We start from the raw sequence: 24,823 nt of genomic DNA, 5'->3' as shown, positions 1-24,823 counted from the left end.
TCCTTTTATCCTGTGACTATTGAGCTTACTTAGGAGCCTTTGGGGTCGCAAAGAGTCGGACTCGATTGTGCGACTGAACAACAAACAAGGAGCCTTTGATGAGGAACTTTTATCAAAAGCTTTCTGGAAGTCAAGGTAAACAACACCTATTGGGTCCCCCTCATCCACATGTTTGTTCACTCCCTCAAAGAACACTAACAGGTTAGTGAGACAAGATCTTCCCTTACAGAACCCATGCTGAGTCTGCCTCAGTAGTTTTTATTCATCAATGTGCCTACTAATTCTTTCTTTAATAATGGTTTCCACCATGGGTCATTTCCTGCAGGAGCGCACAGGAGCGGAACTCCGGCAGTAAAGAGCCTAGGGGGCGGGCACATGCAACAAGCCCCACCCCCTGCTCCCAGCAGCCCTTAGTCAGAGCAAGAAGCAGCCAGGTAAGTTGCAGAGCCCCCCCCGGGCCCCGGGGCCAAAACAGTCCAGTAACACCTTTAAGACCAAGTTTTATTCAGGTACAAGCTCTCCCTCCTCTGCGAGGACAGATCTGCACGTTCCCCCCCCCAATAGCTAGCAATCCAAAACAGTCCAGGGGAGCCTGAGCGGTGGGTGTTGCCTTCTGACAAACTTCCGGTGATGTCAAGGGGTGTGGCATATGCAAATGAGTTATGTTAATGAGTTATGCTAATGAGCTCCTGCACCTCTTTTTCTACAAAATGAACACTGGTTTCCACCAATTTTCCTGGTATCGACGTCACACTGACTGGCCTGTAATTTCCCAGATCTCCTCTGGAACCCTTTTTAAAGATGGGAGTGACATTAGGTACCTTCCAGTCCTCAGGAATGGAGGCAGATTTTAATGAAAGGTTACATATTTTTGTAAGACTTGTGCAGAGATTCTATTCAGGTCACTCCTCATGGTTGGAGGGGGCACTATTTTTAATAAAACTATCTGGAGATGAGTTCTCGCCGTTGAGCGCTAGATATCCTTCCAGAGCTAAGCATTTGCTTATATGAAATAATGATTTGGAAGATCATTTTGCGTAATACAAACAGGATTTAAGATGGAGTTTGACTTTGGCATGCATTTCCAAGAACATGCAGGACCACAAACAATCACTGTTTATGATAAAGCAATTTGCTTATAATTTCTATCCTTGTTTAGCACTAGCCCTGTGCTTTGAACACCTGCCTGATACAGAGAAACTGACCAAGTGAAACTTTTCCTGGCTCCGAAAGGAGCGATGGATTAAAGGTTTAGGCTAGCATAGCTCTTATGGTATTGACCGTTATGTCTCTGCACTTTACAGGTCAATCCTGTCCATGTTTACTCAAAAGTAAGCCCCGCCATCATCTGTGGGGCTTTGTAAATAAGTATGCTGAAGATGGCAGCTTTGATGCATAACAAGAGAGGGGACAAGTGGCTGGGAAATTGTAACTTTTGACCTGAAGGACTTGTTCTCCCTGATTCCAGATATGTGTAGGCTGGCGGTGAGTGACTCAGAGGTGAGAGAAGGTCACCCTGCATGTGGTCAGGAGAGGCTCTCATCCTCCACCAGCCTTCGAATGCAAGCAGACAAACAAACAGAAAACCAAGCTAATGCTTAGAGATATGGGAAATGCAGTTTCCAAGGTTGGTCTTTCGAAACAGATCTTGTGCTTAAGTCAGACCCTAGTGAGCCTTGCATTAAATTCTGTACGGAAGCCAGGATACCCAGAGAACAGAATTCATATCTGAGTTCTATATTGGAGCCTTGACTCAAAGCAGGGGTCATTTCGTAGAAAAAGAGCTAGCGGGACTCATTAGCATAACTCATTAGCATATGCCACACCCCCTGACATCACCGGAAGTGTGTCCTCCCCACAGCCGGCGGCGACCTCCAGCGGGCACCAGCAGGGAGCTCCAGGCCCCACCCTCCCGCACCTCACCCGGGGGGATGGCGTCCCCCCGCGTCCCCCCCCCAAATGACCCCTGACTCAAAGTAAGACAGGCTTGCTTGTATGCCATCCTCCCATTAGATTAACAAAGTAATCAGATGGGTCACTGAAGACACTACAGCAGTGTTCCTGGGTCTTCTTCATTGACTTAGTATGGTCTTTGGGACTCTTCTGCCCACTTTAAAATTTCTCATCTTCCAAAATTCTGCTCAAGTTCCTAAAAATCTTCTATAGAAAATGCAAGGCCCCGTTTTCTAAAATTTAATGGTTGAGGATATAAGGGATTATGTATGCTGGATGTGTTTATATTTATTTTAGCTGTACATTTTAGGCACTTTTGGGTTGTGTTTTTAATATCTTTAATTGTTAATGCATGACTTGTAACTATAGGACATAGGATGATTTTAGATATATTTTAAAAAGCGAAGAATTGAGTCTCATTACTTACCTACTGGGTTGGGGGAGCTGAGTGCTAGGAAAGGAATCAGAAAACAGAGGTTTTAGAATATTATTAAATAAGTATGAGCACACTTAATGACAAAACAGGAAAAAATGTCCAGAATTTTACTAATAGATTTGATTAAAGTAATATCTTGATACCTTAACACTCTGGATCAGAATCTGAGATTCAGCATATAGTTTCTTAAGTGCGGCACACAGAAACAATCTTTTGGCCACAAGAAGTTCTGAGGAAAAAGAAGCTTTAATAAACTTACCTCATTCATTTCTACGGACAGCAATTGTTGGGATGGGAAAACCATGGGAGGTTGATAACATTTCATAAAAGTGAATTTCATGTGAAATGGGATTTAAGGAGAGGACTGAGTATTGGGTTTCCTCTGGGCGAGAAACCCAAGCCAAATAGAAGATTTTACTTCTTGGGGAATCTAAGATGTTATTTGATCCCACCAAAATTGTGCATGGTAACAAAAATGCAAAATGTAGTCTGTTTTACATTTCATTCCCAGAAAGTGAAAACTCATATGTTTATTGAAGGCAGTTAGATGATCCTTGGGGTTTGAAGTAGGATTTGAAGGATGTGGAGTCAAGAATTCAGTTTACCCTGAAAATTAGACCATGGCATGGATCCTGTCCTCTGCTGTGAACTCTCTATCATGCTTGCACATGACCAATGTTTTTCATGAAGCCCCAAACTACCTAGCACTACAGGAATGCAGTCCACAGTGGAGGACCACTTCTGCAATGGCCAAAGAGAAGTGCATGTAGAATGATGGCATAAGACCAAGCCCATACATGGAAGTGCATGAGACCATGTAAATCACTGTTTGGAAATTTTCACAATCTGCAGTCCTTTGATCCTAAGTAAAAACACAGTGGCCATACTTCTGCAAGTTCATTGGTACACGCAGTCCTGTCTATGTATATTTCCTTCTTCTAACAAAAGATTTGTGGCTACAAAGACCAAAACGAACTAACAAAGTTTGAGTGCAGTGGCACCTTTAAAACCAGCAAAGTTTAATTCTGGGTATAAGCTTTTGTGTGCATGCACACTTCTTCAGATACACTGAAACAAGACTTCCTCAATCAATACATATAGGTGTGGGGGGTTAGTTGCCAGGAAGGGCTAATCAGAGTCAAGATGCATAAGTAACTGAGCAATAAATACAGCTGACACTGGATTAAAGCAGTTGGTAAGACCTGTGAATAGTAGCAAATCAGCATATAGACAATAAAAGAGTTAACAAATTGATGTGAGAACCAGTGTTCCCTCTAAACTGAGTTAGTGTGAGCTAGCTCACAGTTTTTTAGCCTCTGGCTCATACATTTTTGTCTTAGCTCAGGAAGGATGGCTCCAGAGCAAACTAATTTATGCAGTAGCCAAATCGCTTGCTCACAACTTTAATGCTAGTAGCTCACAACGTACTATTTTTGCCCACAAGACTCCACAGCTTAGAGGGAGCATTGGTAAGAACTAAGTTTGAGTCCAGTGGCACCTTTAAGACCAACAAAGTTTAATTCTGGGTATAAGCAAGAACTGAGTGACTTAGCATGTGTCGTGAGATAAGAACCCAATATCTCTGTTAAACCCTGGGGGTTCCATTGTCCTGAGTATTGTAATAATTTGTAATTCAGCAGTCTCCCGTTACAGTCTGTTTTTGAAAGTCCTTTGCAATAAAACAGCTACTTTGAGGTCCCCTGTTGAGTGCCCTGGAAGGTTGAAATTTTCTCCTACAGGTTTCTCAATTTTGTGATTCTTGATGTCAATTTGTGTGCATTTATCCTTTGGTATAGAGTTTGACTAGAAATGTGAAGGCCCAGAAAAAAACTGGAAAAATTCGGGGGGAAACCGTTTCCCCCCATTTTTTTCCTGAAGCGTTTTTTGTCCCCCCAAAAAATTTTTTTGGAAAAATTCAAAAAAGAAAAGAAAAAAATTGATTATGGAACATTTTATTTTAACATGATGAATAAAATGTTTTAAGACAAGGTGTTCAAATATTTTCCAGAATACAGCTCAAAAACTGATTCTGATTAAATTTTATGCCCATTCATTGAAACTTAGTCCCACACTCCCTTCTATACATTCCCCCCCCTTCAATTCTTTTTATGAGAAAGGGTTTTTTTTAAATTTAATACTGTGGAGAGGAAATATGAATTGTTACTTCTGGATTTTTAAAAATTGTTTTGTGGAAGTTTTTTTGTCTGTTCCACATAAACTAGTAAACGGTTCATGAGATTGTTGCTCCATTTGTTACAATTACAAATAAATATTATTTAAAAAGTAAATTCTGTTTGTAATAATTGTTTGGATACACTACATTTTTAATATGCTAGTTGTGATAATTTCATGCCAAGTAAAATTGTCCATAGTCATATTTTATGTTCCTAAAGTAACAGAATGACTTTCAATCTGGAAAAGAAAAAATAAGTGCTAATGTAGCATTTTTTTCAATTTTTCCAAAAATTTTCATTTTTTTCTGGAAAAAAACTGGGTTTTTCCCCGAGCTTCAAAATTTCCAGAAATTTTACATCTCTATGTTTGACCTCTTTGCCCTATGTAGAGAATTGAAGGACACTGTTGGCATGTAATGGCATATACAACGTTAGAAGATGAGCAATTGAATGTGCCTGAGATGGTGTAGTTGATGTTGTTAGGACCAGTGATTCTGTAGTCTGGGTATATGTGGCAGCAAAGTTGGCATCTGGGTTTATTGCAAGCTCTGGTACCAGTGTCCATGTTGAAATTAGATGTTGCATTATTGTGGGTGAGGAGCTGTTTAAGATTGGGGGGCTGTCTGTACGCAAGAAAAGGTTTGCCCTCCAGTACTTGTGAAAGAAAACTGTCATTATCCAGTAGAGGTTATAAGTCGCTGATGATACATTGAACTGTTTTGCGTTGAGAACTGTATGTGACCATCTGAATCTAAAGACTAAAGTATTTAGTGATTGGGGGTAAATCTGACAACATGTGTTGTAGTTCTACTACTGTTGCTACTGAGGTCTGGCTCTGTGCTCTGCCTCGATGAGAAACGGCCTGGGCACTACACGTATGCTTCTCTGAGCTCTTTAAAGGAAAAGCTGGGTACAAGTGTAATAAAACCCCGCAAACCTTTCTGAGTTATTATGAAATATCTTTCAGAATTATTTTGAACAGAACCAAGATTTCCACCCTATCAGGTGAATTTATTAATGCCTTGTGGACCACGTAAAGAGCCCTCATCATTTTCTGAGTAACGTAGAGAAGGAGACACTTACGTTCTGTGTAGCGAATGATACGGGTAGCCATGTCTCCAGCCCCAAAGCGGGTCAAAGGTGTCAATCGAACCTCATAACTATGAGGCACCTTCAGGTCAATCAGGAGGTGCTCTAGCAGCATGCCCTTCTCCATCTTCTTCACAGGAATATATTTGGGAGGCAAGGGCCTGTGATTCAGCTGCAGAGACAGAGGTCACGGCTTGGTCAAACAAAGTACATCATTCTGAAATCTCCAGACTCAGGAACTCTTACAAACTCTCTCCTTCCAGTGACTTCCCTCTCCTCTCCTGATAATATTTGGCATAGTCATGTACAACACAGTGCAAAACCTTAAAATCCAAAGCAGGATTTTAAATTCAGAGAATTTTCTGAAGTCAACAAAAGAAGACATTGGCAGCCTTCACATTTAAAATGTGGAATGCTAAAAGCTCAGAATTCAAAAATGATCTGGGTCACACTTCTAGTGGTTAGAATGTAAGAATTTCACACATTACATAGGAAGAAAGCCAGGTTTCCCACAGGAACACGGTGCTCATTCAGCAGCATGTTCCAGATTATCCTGGCTCTTTGATAAGGGTACCTATACAAAACATTTGCCAAGTAACTGCCTGTCACACTATACATACATAGTGTGTTTGTCACAAAAAACAACAACAACCCACAATGTGTGAATATGTTATTAGAGTTAAAGATTAGGGTAGAGACAAAACAATTCATTTGGCTATACTGTTGTTCAAAACCCTTCTGATTTTGTTATTGTTATGTTCCTGACAGCCCATATTGGACAGGCTACAGCAGGGGTGTCAAACGTGCAGCCCATGGGCCAGATTTGGCCTCCACAGGGCTCAAAACTAGCCCCCCCAAGCAGCTTCCTTCTTCTGCTTCCTTTCCCAGGGCTGCTGCTGCAGCGGCATCCTAGCTTGCTTTCCCCCAGCTCTCTCAGTGGCTTTTTGCTTCCTGCTTCCTGCCTCTCTTCCCCCTCCCTCACTCTCTCTCTCGCTCACACGCAAACACCCAGAGATAGAGAGAGTTTTTTGGCTGCTTCATGCTGGAGAGATACAAAAACAAGCCTCCTCCTCTTCCTCGCTTGCTTGCTCCCTCTCACTCACAGAGAGAGAGAGAGAGAGAGAGAGAGAGAGAGAGAGAGAGAGAGAGAGAGAGAGAGCGCTTTGTGGCTGCTTTGCCAGAGAGAAAAAAGACAAGCCTGCCTTGCCTCCCCCTCCCTCCCTCCCTCCCTCCCTCCCTCCCACTCTCTCTCTCTCTCTCTCACACACACACACACACAGAGAGAGAGAGAGAGAGAGAGAGAGAGAGAGAGAGAGAGAGAGAGAGAACGAGAACTTCTGCTTTCTTCTCCAGAGCTGCTCTTTTGGTGGTGGGTGAGAAGGGAGGAGAACTAAAGAGACAGAGAGAAAACAAAATTGGAGTCCCAGCTTTAAGACCAACAATGTTTATTCCAGGTATAAGCTTTTGAGTGCAAGCACACTTCTTGGGATGGTGGGAGGGTGGATGGATTCTTCTGACAAGCACAACGTACACTGAGGAAATTATTTTGGCTTATTCTGAAAAGTTGTTTTTAAAGTGATTGGATTTAAAGTGATTGGATCTGGATTTATTTTCTTTCAAAAAGACCGTGATTAGGATTGGTCCTTATATCTTGGAGAGAGGAGTGGTTTCAGATGCCAAATGATAATAGCACACATTGGTAGGAGACAGGAAAACTAGGTCTCAATCCAGTCCAGGAGGATGCAATTCAGCAGTCTCTCTTTCTAATCTCCCTTTGAAATTCCTTTGTAAGAGCACTGCTACTCTTAGGTCAGCAACTGAATGTTGTGGTTTCTAATGTCAGACTTAAGTCCATTTATTCTTTGCATCCTCCTGGACTGAATCTTCCTGGATGGAACTGAGACCTAGGTTTCCTGTCTCATTACCAATGCTGATATCTCCACCCATCCACATATCACACCTAATCCAATCATGCCTGCTATTGCCATTAAGCATCTGAAATCATCTTTATAAAGTTTGTATCTCTGGTACCTCATGTTACATTTTATAGCATGCATAGCCCAGCCCAACAAAGTTATATTGATGTCATATGTCTGGTCCTTGTAACATAAGTTCAACACCTCTGGGCTACAGTTTCCTGCAGAAGACTATAATACCAAGAGTTCCTGGCCCAAATCCTGTTGCCTACTCTCGCCCCTGCATTCATTTCCCTTCCTTTCTTACCACTGCTGTTCCAATACCCCCCCCATCTGATTCTATTAAGACATTTTGAAGTGCATTGAGAAGTCTTCATGCTTTCATAAATGACTCAGCTGATGTGATGGAGAGAAACATAATTCTGTACCCTTCATCAGGACTTCCTCAGAAAGGGCATGACACAGGTTTTTCCAGTATTAAAAATATCAATATGTTTTGCAGTGTTTAGATTCATGCTGAATGCACTCTCCTTCTCGTACCTACAAAAGACACCATCAGGACGTGACAGAACAAAGCAGGCTGAGAATGACAGGCTAGTCAGGGGGAGACTTGTTTTAAGTGTTTCAAGCAACAGTTAATTGAGGTTTACTAGCCCTTTTCTTAGCTAGAATGTAGTTTGATTTAGGCCCCGTTCATACGAGCCCATTTGGGCCGGGAGCGGGACGGAACTGGGGCGGAGCAAACAGGCGCGATCTCACCTCAACATCTGGCGAGCGTGCCGTCTCCGTCCCTGATCCGTCCCAACGGCCCAAACTGCGCCGCAAAAAACAACCACCTCTCTAGGTGGTTGCATCCATTGGTGCGGCGCAGGCAGGGCTGTGGGATCGGCGGCGCATCCTTGCGCCGCCGCATCCCGGCCCCCAGCCGTACTGCGCATGCCCGAGCATGCGCAGTTCGGCAGCCTCCCCCCTCCCTGGTGCGGCGCAGGCAGGGCTGTGGGATCGGCGGCGCGTCCTTGCGCCGCCGCATCCCGGCCCCCAGCCGTACTGCGCATGCCCGAGCATGCGCAGTTCGGCAGCCTCCCCCCTCCCCTCGGACTTTTCCTCCCCGGCATCTGAGCGTGCCGGGGAGTGCTGCGCCGCGGCTAGGGGATCCGTGGGATCCCGCCGCGGCGTCTCAAGTTTGGAGTGGCTCTGAGTAGCCGCGTTTCAGCCGGCCCGTGTGCCCGGGGCCTTAAATGGCTTTCTCCCATTTTCTGTCCTACATTTAAAATACTCACATGTGCATACCAGTAATACAGTAGAGCCATAAAGTATGTTTTGTGTCATGTTGTCATCTGCATGGATGCAGATGAGTCAAATGGATAGTTCATACATACGGTTTACTAACTCATGGAATCACATACTGCATCTTTCACAAATCAAGGCTGCAGGATTACTGGAAACCAGTTGTCTCCTCTATATGAGTCACTTGTACAGTGCATTTGCAAGCGTGACCAGCCAAGGAAAGCCACCAGTATTATAGGAATTATCCCGGAATGCATGTTAAGAGAGTTTGCCCTGAGGTGTCTGAAGCAGCAGCCTTGGAATAGCTTTCCCTAACCTTGGAACAGCTGTCCCCTATCAGTGCCCTTAAGTTCAGCATTGCAAATAATCTTATTTCCCTGGCACCAGATTTCACCTTGATTTTGCCATCAGACCTCACATTGTTTCCAGGCAACTGGTACTGCATTGCATGCCAATGTATATGAGGGGGGTTTACACTGGGAGTGGGATATGTTCTTGCTTAGTGGAGGTCATGAGAGACCTTCAGAGAAATAGGATGTCAGAACTGCAGGGGCTATCACTTGAATCACTATCCACTGTTTGTATATGCAGATGGGGCATGGCTGATTAAAAATGGATCCTGGCAAGATTCCAGAAACAAGATTATTATATTTAAGTCAATCCTACTGAAACTGTCTCTGTCCTAGATCTCGGTCATACACTCCGAGTTGTTCCCTGGGCCCTGCTATAAAGAGCAGAGGAAATAGGTGAGGAGAAAGTCATTGTTTCTGTGCTCTGCTTTAAGGTGCATGATGGAGTAACTGCTGACTTAGCCTGCAGTTTAACCAGCTTGTTTTGGTGAAAAGAGAAAGGGAGAGTTCACCAGCTGGCAACTGTACAGCTATTTCAGGGTTAGCTGAATACAAAAATGGCTTTTTGTATCACTTGACCCAGTTGTCACATTCTGGTAGGAACCTGACAGAAATCCTTACAGAAATTCCTGTTGGTAGGAGAGAGGAGCACACTTCCCCTTCTCAAAATTGGTTGGCTGGCAGATTCACCCTCGGCTCCCCGACAGAACGCTCCCTCCTCTCTTCATTGATTCAAGGAGACTGGTGAAGGGAAGAGGCTGAGGTATTCATGAGGAAGAGAGGCGCCCTTCTGTCCTGACCGTGTGCTCCTGTTTGTCTCCCTCACTAGAAGGGTGGGATGACTGTGTGTGACTGTGCCTTCCCCTGCCCCCTAATTAGGGCTGCCAAATGCAGCCGGGGGGCGGGGAATCCCCTGTTTCGGAGCCCCGATTCCCGGCGCGCCGGAATCGGGGCCCGGGGGAAACCCCACCCCCGCGTGCGCGTCACTCGGAAGTGACGTCGCATGCTGGGGGCGGGGCCACGCCATTTGAGGGGAAAACTCTTTGTTTTCCCCTCAAATGGTGTGGCCCCGCCCAGCGTGTGACGTCACTTCCGGGGACGCTCCGGCGGCGCGCACGCGCAAAGCGTGCGCGCACACACACGGAAGACTCCCGGACGGGAAGGAGCCTCCCCCGCCGGTGAGTCAAATCTATTTGGCAACCCTACCCCTAATAATTTCTCACCTTTGCCAAAAGAGAACCTGCATTTTTTTGTTGCTGCATAAATGAACATTATATAAAAGCAACAAGATGCAGCATCCAGAATAAATGTATAGGGATGGGCAGGAACCGAAAAAAGGTGCTTTGGAGTCCGTGGTGGCCCATGGACAACACCAAACTGAACCAGCCTCACACAGACCAAATCGGTCCAGGAAGTTCGGGATGTGGCAGACCCCCCCAGGTGCTAGAGACCCCAAACTTGCAGGGGATCTCCAGCTGACTCTCTTCTACCTGCCCACCACAACTGGAAAAGATTGGCGTTCGGGGGTCTGAGTTATGCCCTCCAAAGAAGGCACCCCAGGAAAGTGCTTTTGGGGGAGATGTCAGGTGCAGGTTCTGGAGTGTATGAAATGGACCCTGTGTGAGCTAGAGGCATCAAACTTGCAGCAGACCTCCCCAGGAATCCCCCCTACATGCCCTTCATTTTATGTGCAGATTGGACTTGGGAGGTCCAAGTAATGGACCCCCAAAGAAGGTGCCCCCAGGAAAGTGCTATTGGGGGAGACATCAGGTGTGGGTTCTGGAGTGTATAGGATGGACCCTGTGTGAGCTAGAGGCATCAGATTCACAGTGGACCTCCCCAGGATGCCTCCCTACATACCCTCCAAACTTTGTGTGGATTACCTCTGCACATACAGAGGTAAGAGCAAACCAGTCCTCTCCCTTCCCCTGCCCAGTGAAGTGGAATCTGTTCAGCTTCTACCTGCTATTAATTGTAAATGTGCCAATACAATATTGATCCTCTCCTACTCACTGCAACCCCCCAACAAAGAAATACAGGGCTACACCCACTCCTCATATAGTTTTCAGATCCCATAGAGCAGAATGGGAGCTCTCTAACTGGCAGTCAACACTGCCTATCAAGCTTTAGAAGGCCCCAACTGGTTGTTCCAAGTCTGGAAAGAATTCCACCCCTACCATTGCCTGGTTTCCTGGGTTTTCTAGAACATTTCCATTTTTCGGACCACCTGGACTGTCCTCGAAGTTTGGGGACTGTCCATGGAGTACATGCTTCACTGAACATCACTTCCTGGACAGGCCCAAATTCGGCATAGATGTTGCTTCGTGTGCCAGTTCATGACTATCCCTATAAATGTGTAAGACAGCCTCCTAGTGTGCCAGTTTGGTGTAGTGGTTACATGCACAGACTCTAACCTGGGAGAACCGGGTTTGATTCCCTACTCCTCCACTTGCACCTGGCTGGATGACCTTGGGCAAGCCGTAGCTTTGATAAGAGCTGTCCTTGAAAAAGAGCAGTTTCTGTCAAGAGCTCTCTCAGCCCCACCTACCTCACAGGGTGTGTGTTGTGGGGAGGGGGAGGGAAAGGAGTTTGTAAGCTGCTCTGAGACACCTTTGGGCAGTGAAGGGTGGGGTATAAATCCAATCTCCTCCTCTTCTTCTTCTTCCAGTCATGCCCCCCTACCTCTAAGAGTTAGTATCCGAGTTGGCTTGTTTTCCTCTTCCTTTCCCATTCCTTTTCCCTTTTGTGTCATACAAATTATATTTTAGGCACTAGTTTTTAATTGTGAACTGCCTCAAATGCAATAACAGAAAGGTGGTATACAACTGCAGTAAAATAAATATACTCCTCCCCATTATGTATTGTTTTTAAAAACTATTTTATTTTTGAAAATAATGAAATCATGGTAATGGGCTTGCAACTCAGACTGTCATCCTACCCACACCCACACCCTGGCATAATGCTCCTCTTCAATGTGTGGGCCCTTAGAAGATGCATAAAAAAAGAGAGATCTTGGAAATCTAGGAGCAACCATAACACATTCTATGAGGATGTATGCACCCAATACTCATTTTTCTAGAAGAAAAGAACCCCCAAAATATTGGTATTTCCCAGTATTCCCTAATCCCAATACTGGTATGGAATTCAGAATTGGGAAATATTCGGGATTCCCGAATACCTTTGGCTCCATTATACCCTATGAGGACCATCAACGGTCCTCATAGGCTATAATGGAGAATTGAGCCAGGAGTATCTGGGGCTCGGGGGACCTGTTTTTTGAGGTAGAGGCACCAAATCGCACCTCTACCTCACCCCCCCCCCAAGTCTGAAAAAGATTTGGACCAGGGGGTCCAATTCTTGAGTGCCAGAAGAAGGTGCCCCTATCCTCCATTGTTTCCAATGGAGGGGGGAAAGGCATTTAAAGGGAACACAGTGCTTTTAAATGCCTATTGCAAGGCATGCTGCAAGGGAACGTTGAAGCAGCAAGTTCACCCGAAAGGTGTTTAAATGTAAGGGAATCCTTTTAAACACATTTTCCGAGTTCACTGCTTGGAGAAAGCATTTAAAGGATTGCCTTCCCTTTAAACACCTTCTGGATGAACTTGCCGTTTTGGAGTTCACTTGTGACATAGTTTGCAAAAGTCATTTAAAGGGACGGCGGTCTCTTTAAATGCCTTTTAAAAGCCACCCCAAAAATCGCAAATATTTTCAGGATTTTTCAGACTTGGCCATATTGGATAGCTGGATAAATACCCCAGCTGATATTCAGTTGAAAAAAAACACCCCCAAAATACTGATAAGGTATTTTTCAGGTATTTTTTTCGCCCAATTTATACCAAATGCAAAGCCCTACCCTTTGGCCCCACAAGGATTCTGGATGTGTTTGTTAGCGATGGCCCACCAGGTCATATATTAAGGGTGAGGTTTAGCTCCAGTTACAGGACCCTACACTTTTGTCTCATCTGTGATTGATGGGTGTAGCTTTGTAGAGGAGCAACATCACTGAATATCTCTATTAGGAAGGTTTTTCTTCATAACCCCCCACCCCATCACACCATCTCCTTTCCTACCCCCTCTTTATGTGTTTTCTGCTGCTTTGCCTTGATTCAAATGTCTTTTCTCTTCCTGGCCCAGCAATGTGGTCCAATATTACTCTGGTACAGTTAATAAAACCTACACAGCCACCGAAGCTGGAGAAAAGGCAGGCTGCCTTATTAGAGATTCTGAATCCTCAGCGGAGGAGCTTGTGCAAGACCCAGCAATGAGCTCATTCATCACTGGGTGCAGTAAGCTGCCAGCGGGGCCAGAGCATAAGCACAGCGCAACTCTCAGTCTCATCTCGTTGCCTTCACCTCCTTCCATTTCAAATAATAAGAGCAAGATGAAAACAACAACAACAAACACCATTTCCCTCATTTGCCAATGGCCTGCTGCACACATACAGCTCCAGGATACAGGTCTACCAAGAGCTACCAAGGGCCTCCAGATCCAAACCCTGATCCAAACCTTGTGTCTAATTTTGTAATTTTATATTTGCACACACATACACATGTGTGTCCCTTGGACTGCAAAAAGATCAAATCAGTCAATCCTAAAAGAAATCAACCCTGACTGTTCCCTGGAAGGCCAGATAATGAAACTGAAGCTCAAATACTTTGGCCACCAAATGAGAAGGGAGCACTCACTGGAGAAGACCCTGATGCTGGGAAAGATTGAAGGTCAAAGAAGACGGGGACGGCAAAGGATGAGATGGTTAGACAGTGTCATAGATGCAACGAACATGAAGTTGAGCCAACTTCAGGGGATAGCGGAAGACAGGAGGGCCTGGCGGGAGATGGTCCATGGGGTCGCGAAGAGTCGGACTCGACTGTGCGACTGAACAACAACAACAACACATGTGCACCACTATAGGACATACTTCTTACATCTGATGAAGTGGACTATAGTTCACAAAAGGTTTGTATCACAATAAATCTTTAGTAAGTAAATCAGTAAGAAATCTATTTAAGTTTACCTTTGTACCTTTAACAAGTATAAAAGCAGGAGCAAACTGGGTTATGTAGTGGTGCTTGATGAAAAGAACTGGAATAATTGGGATTTATTTTGCTGACATATTGTCTAAAAAGATTAAGTCATATGTCGCAGGATTTACAAAACAATATTAGAAGTCCTGCCAATATAACAACCACCACCCACTACCTGAACAGTGTTTAAAGCCGTCTGGGGTATTTCCCTCCCAAAAGTCACTGCTTTTCTTCAAGTTGCAAATGTAAAAAACATGTACTCACTTATTCTTCTTTTCTTTTCCTTCTCCGTGTTGCTGTATTATAAATTATAATTCCCAACGTGGTTAAAAAGGCTGGCTGCAGCTGAGGTGAACATGGCGTCCATGCTCTACCCCACAAACCGCTCCCGCTTTGGGGCAGCAACGGACACCCCCTCGCGTTGCCAGACTGATAAAGAGGGTTTTTGTAAAACATACTCACAAAAAAATGAGGAGAAAGAGAACAAGCCAAAAGAAACCAATAAGAACTGGTTATGTGAAGGTAAAGTTGGCAGGAAGAGGCTCTCAAAAATTGTGGCTTGTAGAAAGAAAGAAAAGGGAGGGGGGGAAAGTACAAGAGACAGTAAATGGCAAAATACTAGAGACAACAAGATTCTGAAAGTGTTTAAAGAAATCAGACATGTGGCTATGATTGTAAAGAGGAAAACCAAGATATATGGGTGGGGGTAGTTATACTTTTGTTTGTTTTGGTTTAGTTTGAGGATTGTTAGAATGAGAAATGAACCTAAGGATTAATGTATTAGGGTACTGATAAATGAATTATGTAATTAGATAAGAAATTATGTATGTTTTCTTAGTTGTTGCATTCCAGGCAAATATGTATTAATTGGTGTTAGCTTAAGTGGGAAATGAAATTAAGGGATGATTAAGATGAATTTTTTTTTAAACTGGATTAGATAAGAAAATATGTTGTTGTATTGAGCAATAATAATTAATTTTCTTTGTCTCTTTTTTATTTTCTTTTTGAAAGAGGGTAAAGTCAAGGTTATAGGATATAAAATAAATATTTAAGTCTGATTAGAAGGGATATATAGGTATAAGTGAAATGAAGTTTGGTTTATATTTTAATTATCTCTTCTTAAGACTTAATTGGGAATATAAAATAAATATTAAAGTCTGTTCAGAAGGGATATAGATGTATAAGTGAAATGAAGTTTGGTTTATATTTTAATTATCTCTTAAGACTTAATTGGGTATAGACTGGGGTTTTTTGGTTTTTGCTCTTTGCCCTCTATAGATAAGGAATATGTGGTTAAGTTCTTTAATAGCAACTATTATATTTTGAAAATGGGTAAAGTACAAGGTACAAATTTTTAGTTTAACTGTTAAAGGAGGGACAGGAACTTTGGTCAGACCATAGAGGCCAATGGAAATTGTGATTTAATCCTAACAGTAAATAATATATTTGAAATATGGTGACGTTAAAGATGCATGATACAAAGTTAATCTTACAAATGGAAAAGAAGAGAATTTATATATAGGTGAAAAGGAAGTTGATTTGGAATGTGTAATGGGATTAAAGACCGGTAAGGTACTAATATTTATGTATATAAGATAACACTTTAATTTTTGTTCTAAGAATTGCTCTATGTCATTTTCATTGTTCTATTTTTTTTTGTGGATATTCGCAGATAAGAAAACATGATGTATTGCTGAGTAGTAATTTTTATACTTTGAAATAGGGTACTGTAATAGATGCGAGTTGCAAAGGTAAATGATAATGGTTGGCCAGAAAGGGTTTATAGGAGTTATTAAGGTTTAGTTAAAGATAGATTAGAAATAAACATATGGATTAATTAAAAACTACTGTATAATCCTTCAAAAGAGTTGTTGTGTAGAATATATGATGGAAAGTTTATGCACTTTTCTTTTTTGTTTGGAAAATAATAAAAATATTTTTAAAGCAGAGGAGTCTTGTGAACAAAAATTCTACTTTGTGAGCTACTGGCATTAAAGTTGTGAGCAAGCGATTTGGCTGCTGCATACATTAGTTTGCTCTGGAGCCATCCTTCCTGAGCTAAGATAACATATGTGAGCCGGAGGCTAAAAACTGTGAGCTAGCTCACACTAACTCAGCTTAGAGGGAACAATGCATATGATTTCTTCCTACTACTAAAGTATGAGCATGCTTACATGCATGTCCTTGCAATAGTAGTAAACACTTATTACTTACAATAGCACTTTTAATGCAGTATGTTAGTTTATCCAAGTTTACACTCTTGCACTTATTGATAGTGAAGGAGTCCCCCACCCCACCCCGTATGGAACTCATGACTAAGTCGCTACTTAACACACAGGATACTATGGTGACTTTGGTACTGGCTAACCTAATAGATACAATGGATACTGATAATAATCTTTAATCATGGGTCTGGGATGCTGATGCCACACAGGCCTAACCAAAACAAAGTACATGCCTTGCTTGTAGCATACTTGGTTCCCTCTATAAGGAATATATTTTTCCATTCCATCCTTTACATTTATATCCCACCCTTATGCCAATAAAGTCAGATTAGTATATACATACAATAACCCTGGCATGTAGATTAGAGTTGCGGTCACACGCACGAGATAAAGCGGGGGGGGGGGGGCGAGGCTATTTCCTCCAGAGGAATTTGACCCCCAGTTGCGCGATCACACAGTCCTTGGAAGCTGCGGGCACAGCCCACCACTGCATGATCAGATGCAACCATGGGTGAGTTGGGGTTTTGGGGTTTTTTGCTGTTTGTTTCTGATGCCCTGAATCGCAACTCCACACTGAGGGCTCCCTATAGAGTTTGTGATGATGTGCATACTGAGAAGGGGGGAAAGAACAATGGCACGGAGTTGGGATGGCCTGATCAGACCATCCCGACGCCATGAGAGCACGCTGGAGCGATCAGACAGGGGAAAGTCTGTCCATGGCCCATAGCAACCCAATTACTACTGGATTTTCCCTGGTGTCTTTTAACACCGCTTCTGCAGCAGAGCAGAATGGGTTGCCGACAGCTGCAGGGCACTTCCCAGATGTCTGATTGCACCCTTTAAATCCGCTTGGCATTCACACCTATGGTGGGTCTAATTGTGCATATAATTGCAGCCTATGATGAGAAATACTCACTGAGCCAAGACCACATTTTCTCTTTCCTTCCATTTTGCTCAGCTAAAGGGCTGCTGAATTGACAACCACACACCTGTAACACTTTGAATGGCTTCCCAGACCCACACAGTGACTTGGCTCCCTGGAATTTTGTCCCCTTGGCCCTCCCCCTTTCAGCAGCCCTGCCAAACTACAAATAAGAAATTTTATTTTAAAGTGGGCAAATTTTGAGAAGCGAAGAAGATTCAGGTGAGCTGGACCGCAGAAATTAAAGTTGAAGTCTACATGCACTAAATAATTCCTGCAGTCTCACTGAAGTTTCTTTTGAATAAAAATGTAGAGGAGTAGACTGTTAGCAATTGAATGCAGAAAAGAATTAAAACTTTTAAAAACTAAACTGACTATGGGAAAAAATGGGCTCTAAAAGGTACCAGACCAAGGTACCTGTACATCCCATGTGGATGTGGGGATTTAGCATAATGCCACATGATTGTAAGATGGAGATGCTATTTATTGCTTATGGTCAGGATAAAAAGTTCTCTCAGGACACTGTAAAGGTCTCTTCCCCAGTGACCTTGGGGAGACATGTCTTTAGTAACATTCCAATGGAAGCTGATGAAGCTGTTTCCAAAATATTTGCACCCTTATCTAACATGGCATTTGTCTGTCTAAATTGGAAGTCTTAAACTTGATTAATAGAATGTCTGGCAAGAAAGTCTGTTCACACTGTGAAGCACAAAGACACCCTCACAGAGTGAGAGACATCTTTGTACCAGAACTTTCAAGCACAGCCATAGAAACATAGAAGGATCATTTCTATTTGTACAGATATTCTGCCACCTGCACAAATAGTTCTGACAGACACATGATGTCAGTCAAAGCTGAGTCCCACAGAAACATAATCCAAACATTCACAATGTCACAGAAGGGGGGGGGGGGGGAAACAGCATGCTACATTATCACAGGATTTATGAGGTGGATTTCTCAGGCGGAATGCATGATTCTCAACATCCCAACCATATGTGACATACTTGCAAATGGATATAAAAGTCATGAAAATGCATATTGTATGATAATAATTTGGACTGGTCTTAAATCAGCTGACAGTCTTGGATAGGCTTACCAAACGCCGGCGGGGGAAATCTATTTCCTGGCAGAATGCGTGCCGCGGGGGACGGCTGTGCGCGCTGCACCCGCCGTCGCCAGGATGTGACGCTCCGCGTTACCCTGGCAACGGGACCCAAACAGCCCCGTTGCCAGAGTAACGCGGAGCGTCACATCCTGGCGACGGCGGGTGCAGCGCGCACAGCCGTCCCCCGCGGCACGCATCCTGCCAGGAAATAGATTTCCCCCGCCGGCGTTTGGTAAGCCTAGTCTTGGAGCTGGTTACAAAGAAGCATTTGGAGCTCATGGGATGACTCTCTGAAGCAATACTATGATTAAGTTGTGATATCAAAATTGATGGTCTACATACCTTTCCAGGAGATGAACCCATGAGAGCCTTTATTCCTGTCACATCCTAGTTGCAGTTTCATACCAGAAAAAGCTGCCTAAGTAGCCAATTCCAACATAACTTTTCAAAATATATGTGCTGCCAGTGGGTGGTGGAAGTCTGGGGGAGCGGGGTCATGGGAGACCAAAGTCAGCACAATGCCATTACATCACTTCCAAGGAAAACCTGGAAGTGATGTCACTCTACTCTAGGTAATGCTGGAAATGCTATAGTTTTACCATAGAGTTTCTAGCAATTCCTAGAGTGGAGTGATGTCACTTCTGGGTTTTCCCTGGAAGTGACATAAGGCCATTGTGATGATGGCAATTTTAATTTTGTTCCTTCTGCTGGCTGCCAAAGTGGCGGCAGGCCACAGTTGTTGGGCATGGGACATTTACCAAACCCCGTGGGTAAATGGCATCCCTACCTGCCATAGCAGGAGACCTGGAAACCCTTGCATCTACTGAAATGAGTTCCAGTTCACACAAACTTATGCTATGAAAAACAGTGTAAGACTTTAAGGTATTACAATACTCCATTTGTTTTTGTTTTTAAACTAACCCATAAGGAGAATACTAGGTAAAAACAGACACCGAATATAGAAAAGATAAGCAGGTAAGCCTAAGTACTGGACTGTAAGTAAGAGAATGCAAGAAGAGAAAGAGGAAAGGGAATTGTGGGAATATGACCGCCAGCTCTTAACATCTAGAGTTTCTAGATTGAGTGTTTCTCTGTTTTCTGTTGCAGGTATTTACAGCCTGGGAATAACTGAGGCACAAGCTCTGGTGTGTGAGCCAAAATGGAAAAAAAAAAAAGAATTCTTATCCCTTATTTATTAGCCTTTGGCATTGTCACACTAATCTGATGAACATAGGCCAGCCCAGAGAGTGTTGTGTACTTTGTGTCTTTTGTTTGTATACTGTGTTTTACTGAAACTTGTATAAATTCTAATCTTATTAGCTGCTTTGGGTCCTCATGGGGAATAAATGTGGGATATTATTATCTGTTTGTTTATTGTGCCATCTGTTGTTTTATTGGTTTTATTGTTTTATGAATATTATGTTGTAAGCCGCCCTGGGCCCACTTGTGGGATAGGGTGGGGTATACATTAAAATAACAACAACAACACACTAAGAAGAGAAGAGATTGGATTTACACCCCACCCTTCACTACCTGAAGGAGTCTCAGAGTGGTTTACAATCCCTTTCCTTTCCATTCCCCATAACAGACACCCTGTGAGGTAGGTGGGGCTGAGACAACTCTCTCGAGAAATACTCTTGAGAGAACAAGTCTGAAAGAACTTGTGACTGACTCAAGGTCACGCTAGCAGCTACATGTGGAGAAATGGGGAATCAAACCCAGCTCTCCCAGATTAGAGTCCGTGCTCCTAACTACCACACCAAACTGGATCTCAATAAATAAATGATAAATAGAAGAAGAAGAGGAGGAGGAGGAGGAGATTGGATTTATACCCAAGGGAGTCTCAGAGCAGTTTACAATCCCCTTCCCCTCCCCACAACAGACACCCTGTGAGGTAGGTGGGGCTGAGAGAGCTCTGACAGAAACTGCTCTTTTTCAAGAACAGCTGTGCCAGAACTATGGCTTGCCCAAGGTCATCCAGCAGGTGCAAGTGGAGGAGTGGGAAATCAAACACAGTTCTCCCAGATTAGAGTCCGCACACTTAACCACTACACCAAATGAGAGTTTAATATCTATTGAATCTATTCTTACAGAACAAATAGCAAGTTATAACCAAGAGGCCAATGAGGAATTGGGGGGGGGGGGAAGCCTGGGAAATTTTCCTCCTGAATCTTCCTGTGCTTGATTGGAATTCTGGGATTTTTAGAAGGCCAATTTTGCTCTGCCCCCTGATTTTCCTCTCCTCTTGTTAACTGATGCCCAACTGCTCTCACTTATCTCTGTTTCTTGGAGAGCACTGAGCACGCTCTGCCCTCTTCGATTCATTTTAGTCCCCCCTCCTTTATTCTGGTAAATTACAAACTATTATTTTCTGAACACCTGTTCAGTCCAAGTGTGAATAAAACCTTGTCTGTGGGTTGCCTTGTTTTATTGCCCTACTGATACAGTTTGGTATTAGAAGGAACAAGCAGATTGGGGGAGGGGAATGAAGTCACTGGGAGTGTGTATCTGAAATAAACGTTTTGGAATTTCTTCTGTACACACATATACACATCTCTATCTTCAGGTATATATTCAATCTCAAGGACTTGAGCAGGACAGCTCCCCCCCAATCTCCTTCTGCTTCCCTGACATTAACTTTACAGCTACATTCTATATTCTATGCCTTATGGAAAATGCTTAGTCCTTAACAGAATGCATTTTTCTTTTGTTTTAATTCCCAAAGTCAGATTTTTATGAAAACTTGAGAAATCTCCAAAGAAAGACACCCCACCCCCCAATTTTCTTTCAGTGGCTTGGCTTTGATGCTTTCATGAATGGACCAAGCCACATGTTTTACTATTAGGCTTGCTGGTCCTCAGGTGGGGGTGGGGGTTACCCTGGTTTTCCCACCCCAAACAGCCACATCCCTGCATGACTTCCATGATGTGATGACATCACCCGTAAGTGACGTCATCACATGGAGGATGTCACATGGGGACGCTCTGGTTTAAGGGCAAAACTCAATGGTTTTAAGCTGGTTTTACCATAGAGTTTTGCCATTAAACCAGTGTGATGATGTCACTTCCAGGTGATGTCATCACATTGGGGACATCCTGGAATGCCCCCCAAATCTCCCTGCTGGAGTAATGAGGGGACCTGACAACCCTATTTACTATTAGATAGAGTAATGATGATATATAGATAAAAAAGCATAGAAAGAGACAGCAAGGCTCGCCAAGGATTAAAAGGAGATTCAGGTGCGGTGCAAACACTTCATGAAGACTTTACTTTGGTTAGTTTTTATGAGAGAGAGAGCACAAAATTGAACTACAATCAAAACTAAATTGAGAGACAGCTAGAGGCATACATGACTGGGGAACTGGATTGTAATGCTTCTGAACTTGAGGAAAAGCCCAAGGTCAAAGCTCTTAATACGTTTAAATGGTGGACCAGATATCCACTAAGTGATATTAAAAAAACAGCTGACACTTGAAATAGCAATGATACCTAGCAAAGCTTTTAAATCAGTCAGCTAACATAGTGGGGGAAATATCTGATGGCTGGAGAAAAGAAACTGTTGTTGTCGGTGATAGAAAGTGCTGATGCAGCCAACTTATGGCAACACCAAAGGGTTTTCAAGGAAGAGAAGTGCAGAGGAGGTTTTGCCATTGCCTCCCTCTGCAAAGGAACCCTGACATCCTTGGTGGTCTGCCGTCCAAATACTAACCAGGGCTGATCATGCTTAGCATCCAAAATCTGACAAGAGTGGGCTAGTGTGGGCAATTCATGTCAGGGCAAAAGTTTTATTGCCTAGATTTTAAAAATAACAGCAGTCATAAAAGCAAATTAGGTAACCACAATTTTTTTAAAAAAAATTACAACGGTAGGTAAGATGTGGCAACAACATTAAAAGAAAGAAAAATTAAAGACATGTAAGACAATATCAAGTTGCACGTGAAACTTTGGATATGGTACTTCACCAAATGCAGTCCTGGGATATGAAGATCATAGAAGAGAAAGCGGTTAAACAGAAAGCAGCAAAGAGTACAATTAACTGGATAATTCTTGTAATGGAAGGATGCAAGAAGTGGGGGTTCCACAAGGTTTCGTATTTGGACTGATGGTATTTAAATAGCTCATAAACAATCTGGAATTGGGGATGAACAGTAAAGTACTCAAGTTTGCAGAGGATATAAGATTACACGAGAAGATGAGAAACAAAGCAGACTGTGGAGAATTTAAAGAGGTCCTCTCCAAATCGGGAGAGTGTGCAGTGACATGCCAATGAGGTCCACAGTAGATGAGTATCACACTGGGGCAAAACCCCCTAACTTGTGGTGAACAGCCCACTGAAAATGCTGGCTCAGTTCAAGGCAGTGGTTAAAAGTGCAAATTCTATTATATGGATTATTAGAAAGGTGATTGGATTGATGGATTATTAGAAAGGTGATTGAAAATAAAATAGCAGATCTATGATATGGCCATATCTGAAAAACTGTGTAGCATTCTGGCTGCCACATCTCTGAAAATATGCAGAATTTCACATTACCCTTTTTAAGCTGTTATTGTACCGTCTTGGAGTAAACCGGTACAGGGCTGCCATTTCACACAGCCTTTCCCCTACCGGTAAGGAGCCGTCTCTGAAGCAGTTTGGCATTTCAGACTGTGCCACTTTGTTTTCCCACCCTTTTCCACCCGCGCGGGCGATCTCCGTCCTTTTTTTTTAAACGTTCATTTTAGAGCTGCTCATTGGACAGCAGGTTTAGGTGGGAGATCAGGGCATCAGTGATTGGTGGGACAGATGTTGCTGACCCAGCCTGATGTGCATCCATGCCAAAAGGCGATTGGCTGGGAAGTGACTAGCACAGAGCTGGATCAGGTATAAAGAGCAGGGTGGCAAACCCCTTATCTTTGTGGGCTGAAGTTGGTGAGTGGTAGGCTTGTCTGGTTAGAGTAGTTTTGTGTGATTCTGTGAGAGGCTACTGATCTATTAGTCATGGTCTCCATAACTACCTTGTTGCAACTGATCCTGGAGGTGTTGCAGATGATGATCAGCAGCACAGCAGCTTTGAGTGAGGTGCTTACGCACTTCCTTCTTCTCTCAAGGAGGAGGAGGAGGAGAAGAACTGACATGCCTGTCTTGAGCCATGCACCCTCCAGGTACAATCAGAGGGCATCTATCAGGGCATGGGCACCTGTCATTGCTGCCCATACAGTCCCTCGACGTTGGTGAGTAAAAGAGAGGAGTGAGGATTGGTGGAACAACACTGTGATGGGCACATGGATCAATAAAGACTGGCTGAAGAATTTCCAGATGTCTAGGGCAACCTTTTTTGAACTAGCTGGCACCCTGAGGCACCATCTGGAGCAGCAGAACACTCACATTAGGATATCCATTCCAGTGGAGAAAAGACTGGCCATCACCCTATGGTACCTGGCCAAACAAGAAGTATTCAAGGAACTCAGACATCAGTTTGGTGTGGGCCTGTCAACTGCATTCCTTATTGTGAAGGTGATGATTCTGGAAGAGCTCTTCAACAAGAAGGTCTGCCTTGGAAATAAGCATAATTTCTTTGGAATGAATGCAGAGCTTCCTGGATTCTGTCATCCCCCCACAATCCAAGGACTCACAGTGGGCATGGAAGGGTTAGTAACATCTGTCACACCAATCACTGATGCCCTGAGTTCCTGCCAAAGCCTGCAGTCCAATGAGGTACTTGTTTCCAGGTGGCAGATGTAGCCATCTCATGTATCCCAGTGGAGTCTAGGCATTCCAATGGGGTTGCTGTTTTGGTGTTGTGTTATAGCACTATAGCGCCATAGCCAGAGGTCATTTCGGGGGGGAACGCGGGGGAACACAGTTCCCCCAGGTGAGGTGCAGGGGGCGGGGCACACGATGAAGCCCTGCCCCCTGCTTCTGGCCGCCCCACTTCCAGCCCTCATTCAGCCAGGAGGAGGCAGGAGAAGAGGGAGGGTAAGTTGCTTGCTCCCCGCCTCTCCCCACCCCGTCTGCCTGGGGCCAGGGAGGGCCTTGGAGAGGCTTCCTCGCACTTCCGCCGGCCTTGCAGGTCCACCGCCAGGCCCCTGATGTCAGGGGGTGTGGCATATGCTAATGAGTTATGCTAATGAGTTCCCCTAGCTCTTTTTCTAAGAAATGACCCCTGGCCATAGCCCTCTAAAATGAATATTAAAAAAAAAGGACAGAGATCACCTGTGTGGGTGAAAAAGGGCGGGAAAACAAAGCGGTGCAGGAGGAAGTGCTACAGGGCATTTTACACAGCATCCCGTAGTGCTTCAGAAATGGTATAGAAAAGTGGAGACCGCTTGGAAGCAGTTTGCAGGTAAAACAGTTCAGCCACG

General features: G+C 43.8%; 1 protein-coding gene across 1 annotated transcript in view; it reads right to left on the bottom strand.

Annotated features, from left to right (window-relative positions):
- Window positions 1–24,823, bottom strand: part of LOC107108514 (MAM domain-containing glycosylphosphatidylinositol anchor protein 1-like) — a 178,406-nt gene that overhangs the window by 82,813 nt on the left and 70,770 nt on the right. The window contains exons 4-5 of the mRNA XM_015408950.1: window positions 5,647–5,824; window positions 2,381–2,404 (exon numbers count right to left, since the gene is read on the bottom strand). Coding sequence (XP_015264436.1) covers window positions 2,381–2,404; window positions 5,647–5,824 — 202 coding nt within the window. The remainder of the gene's footprint in view (window positions 1–2,380; window positions 2,405–5,646; window positions 5,825–24,823) is intronic.

The sequence above is a fragment of the Gekko japonicus genome, unplaced genomic scaffold, assembly GCF_001447785.1.
Source record: "Gekko japonicus isolate JY-2015 unplaced genomic scaffold, Gekko_japonicus_V1.1 scaffold19, whole genome shotgun sequence".
Classification (NCBI taxonomy): Eukaryota; Metazoa; Chordata; class Lepidosauria; order Squamata; family Gekkonidae; genus Gekko; species Gekko japonicus.
The sequence above is the reverse complement of the archived record's forward strand: the minus strand, read 5'-3'. Positions and strand labels throughout refer to the sequence as shown.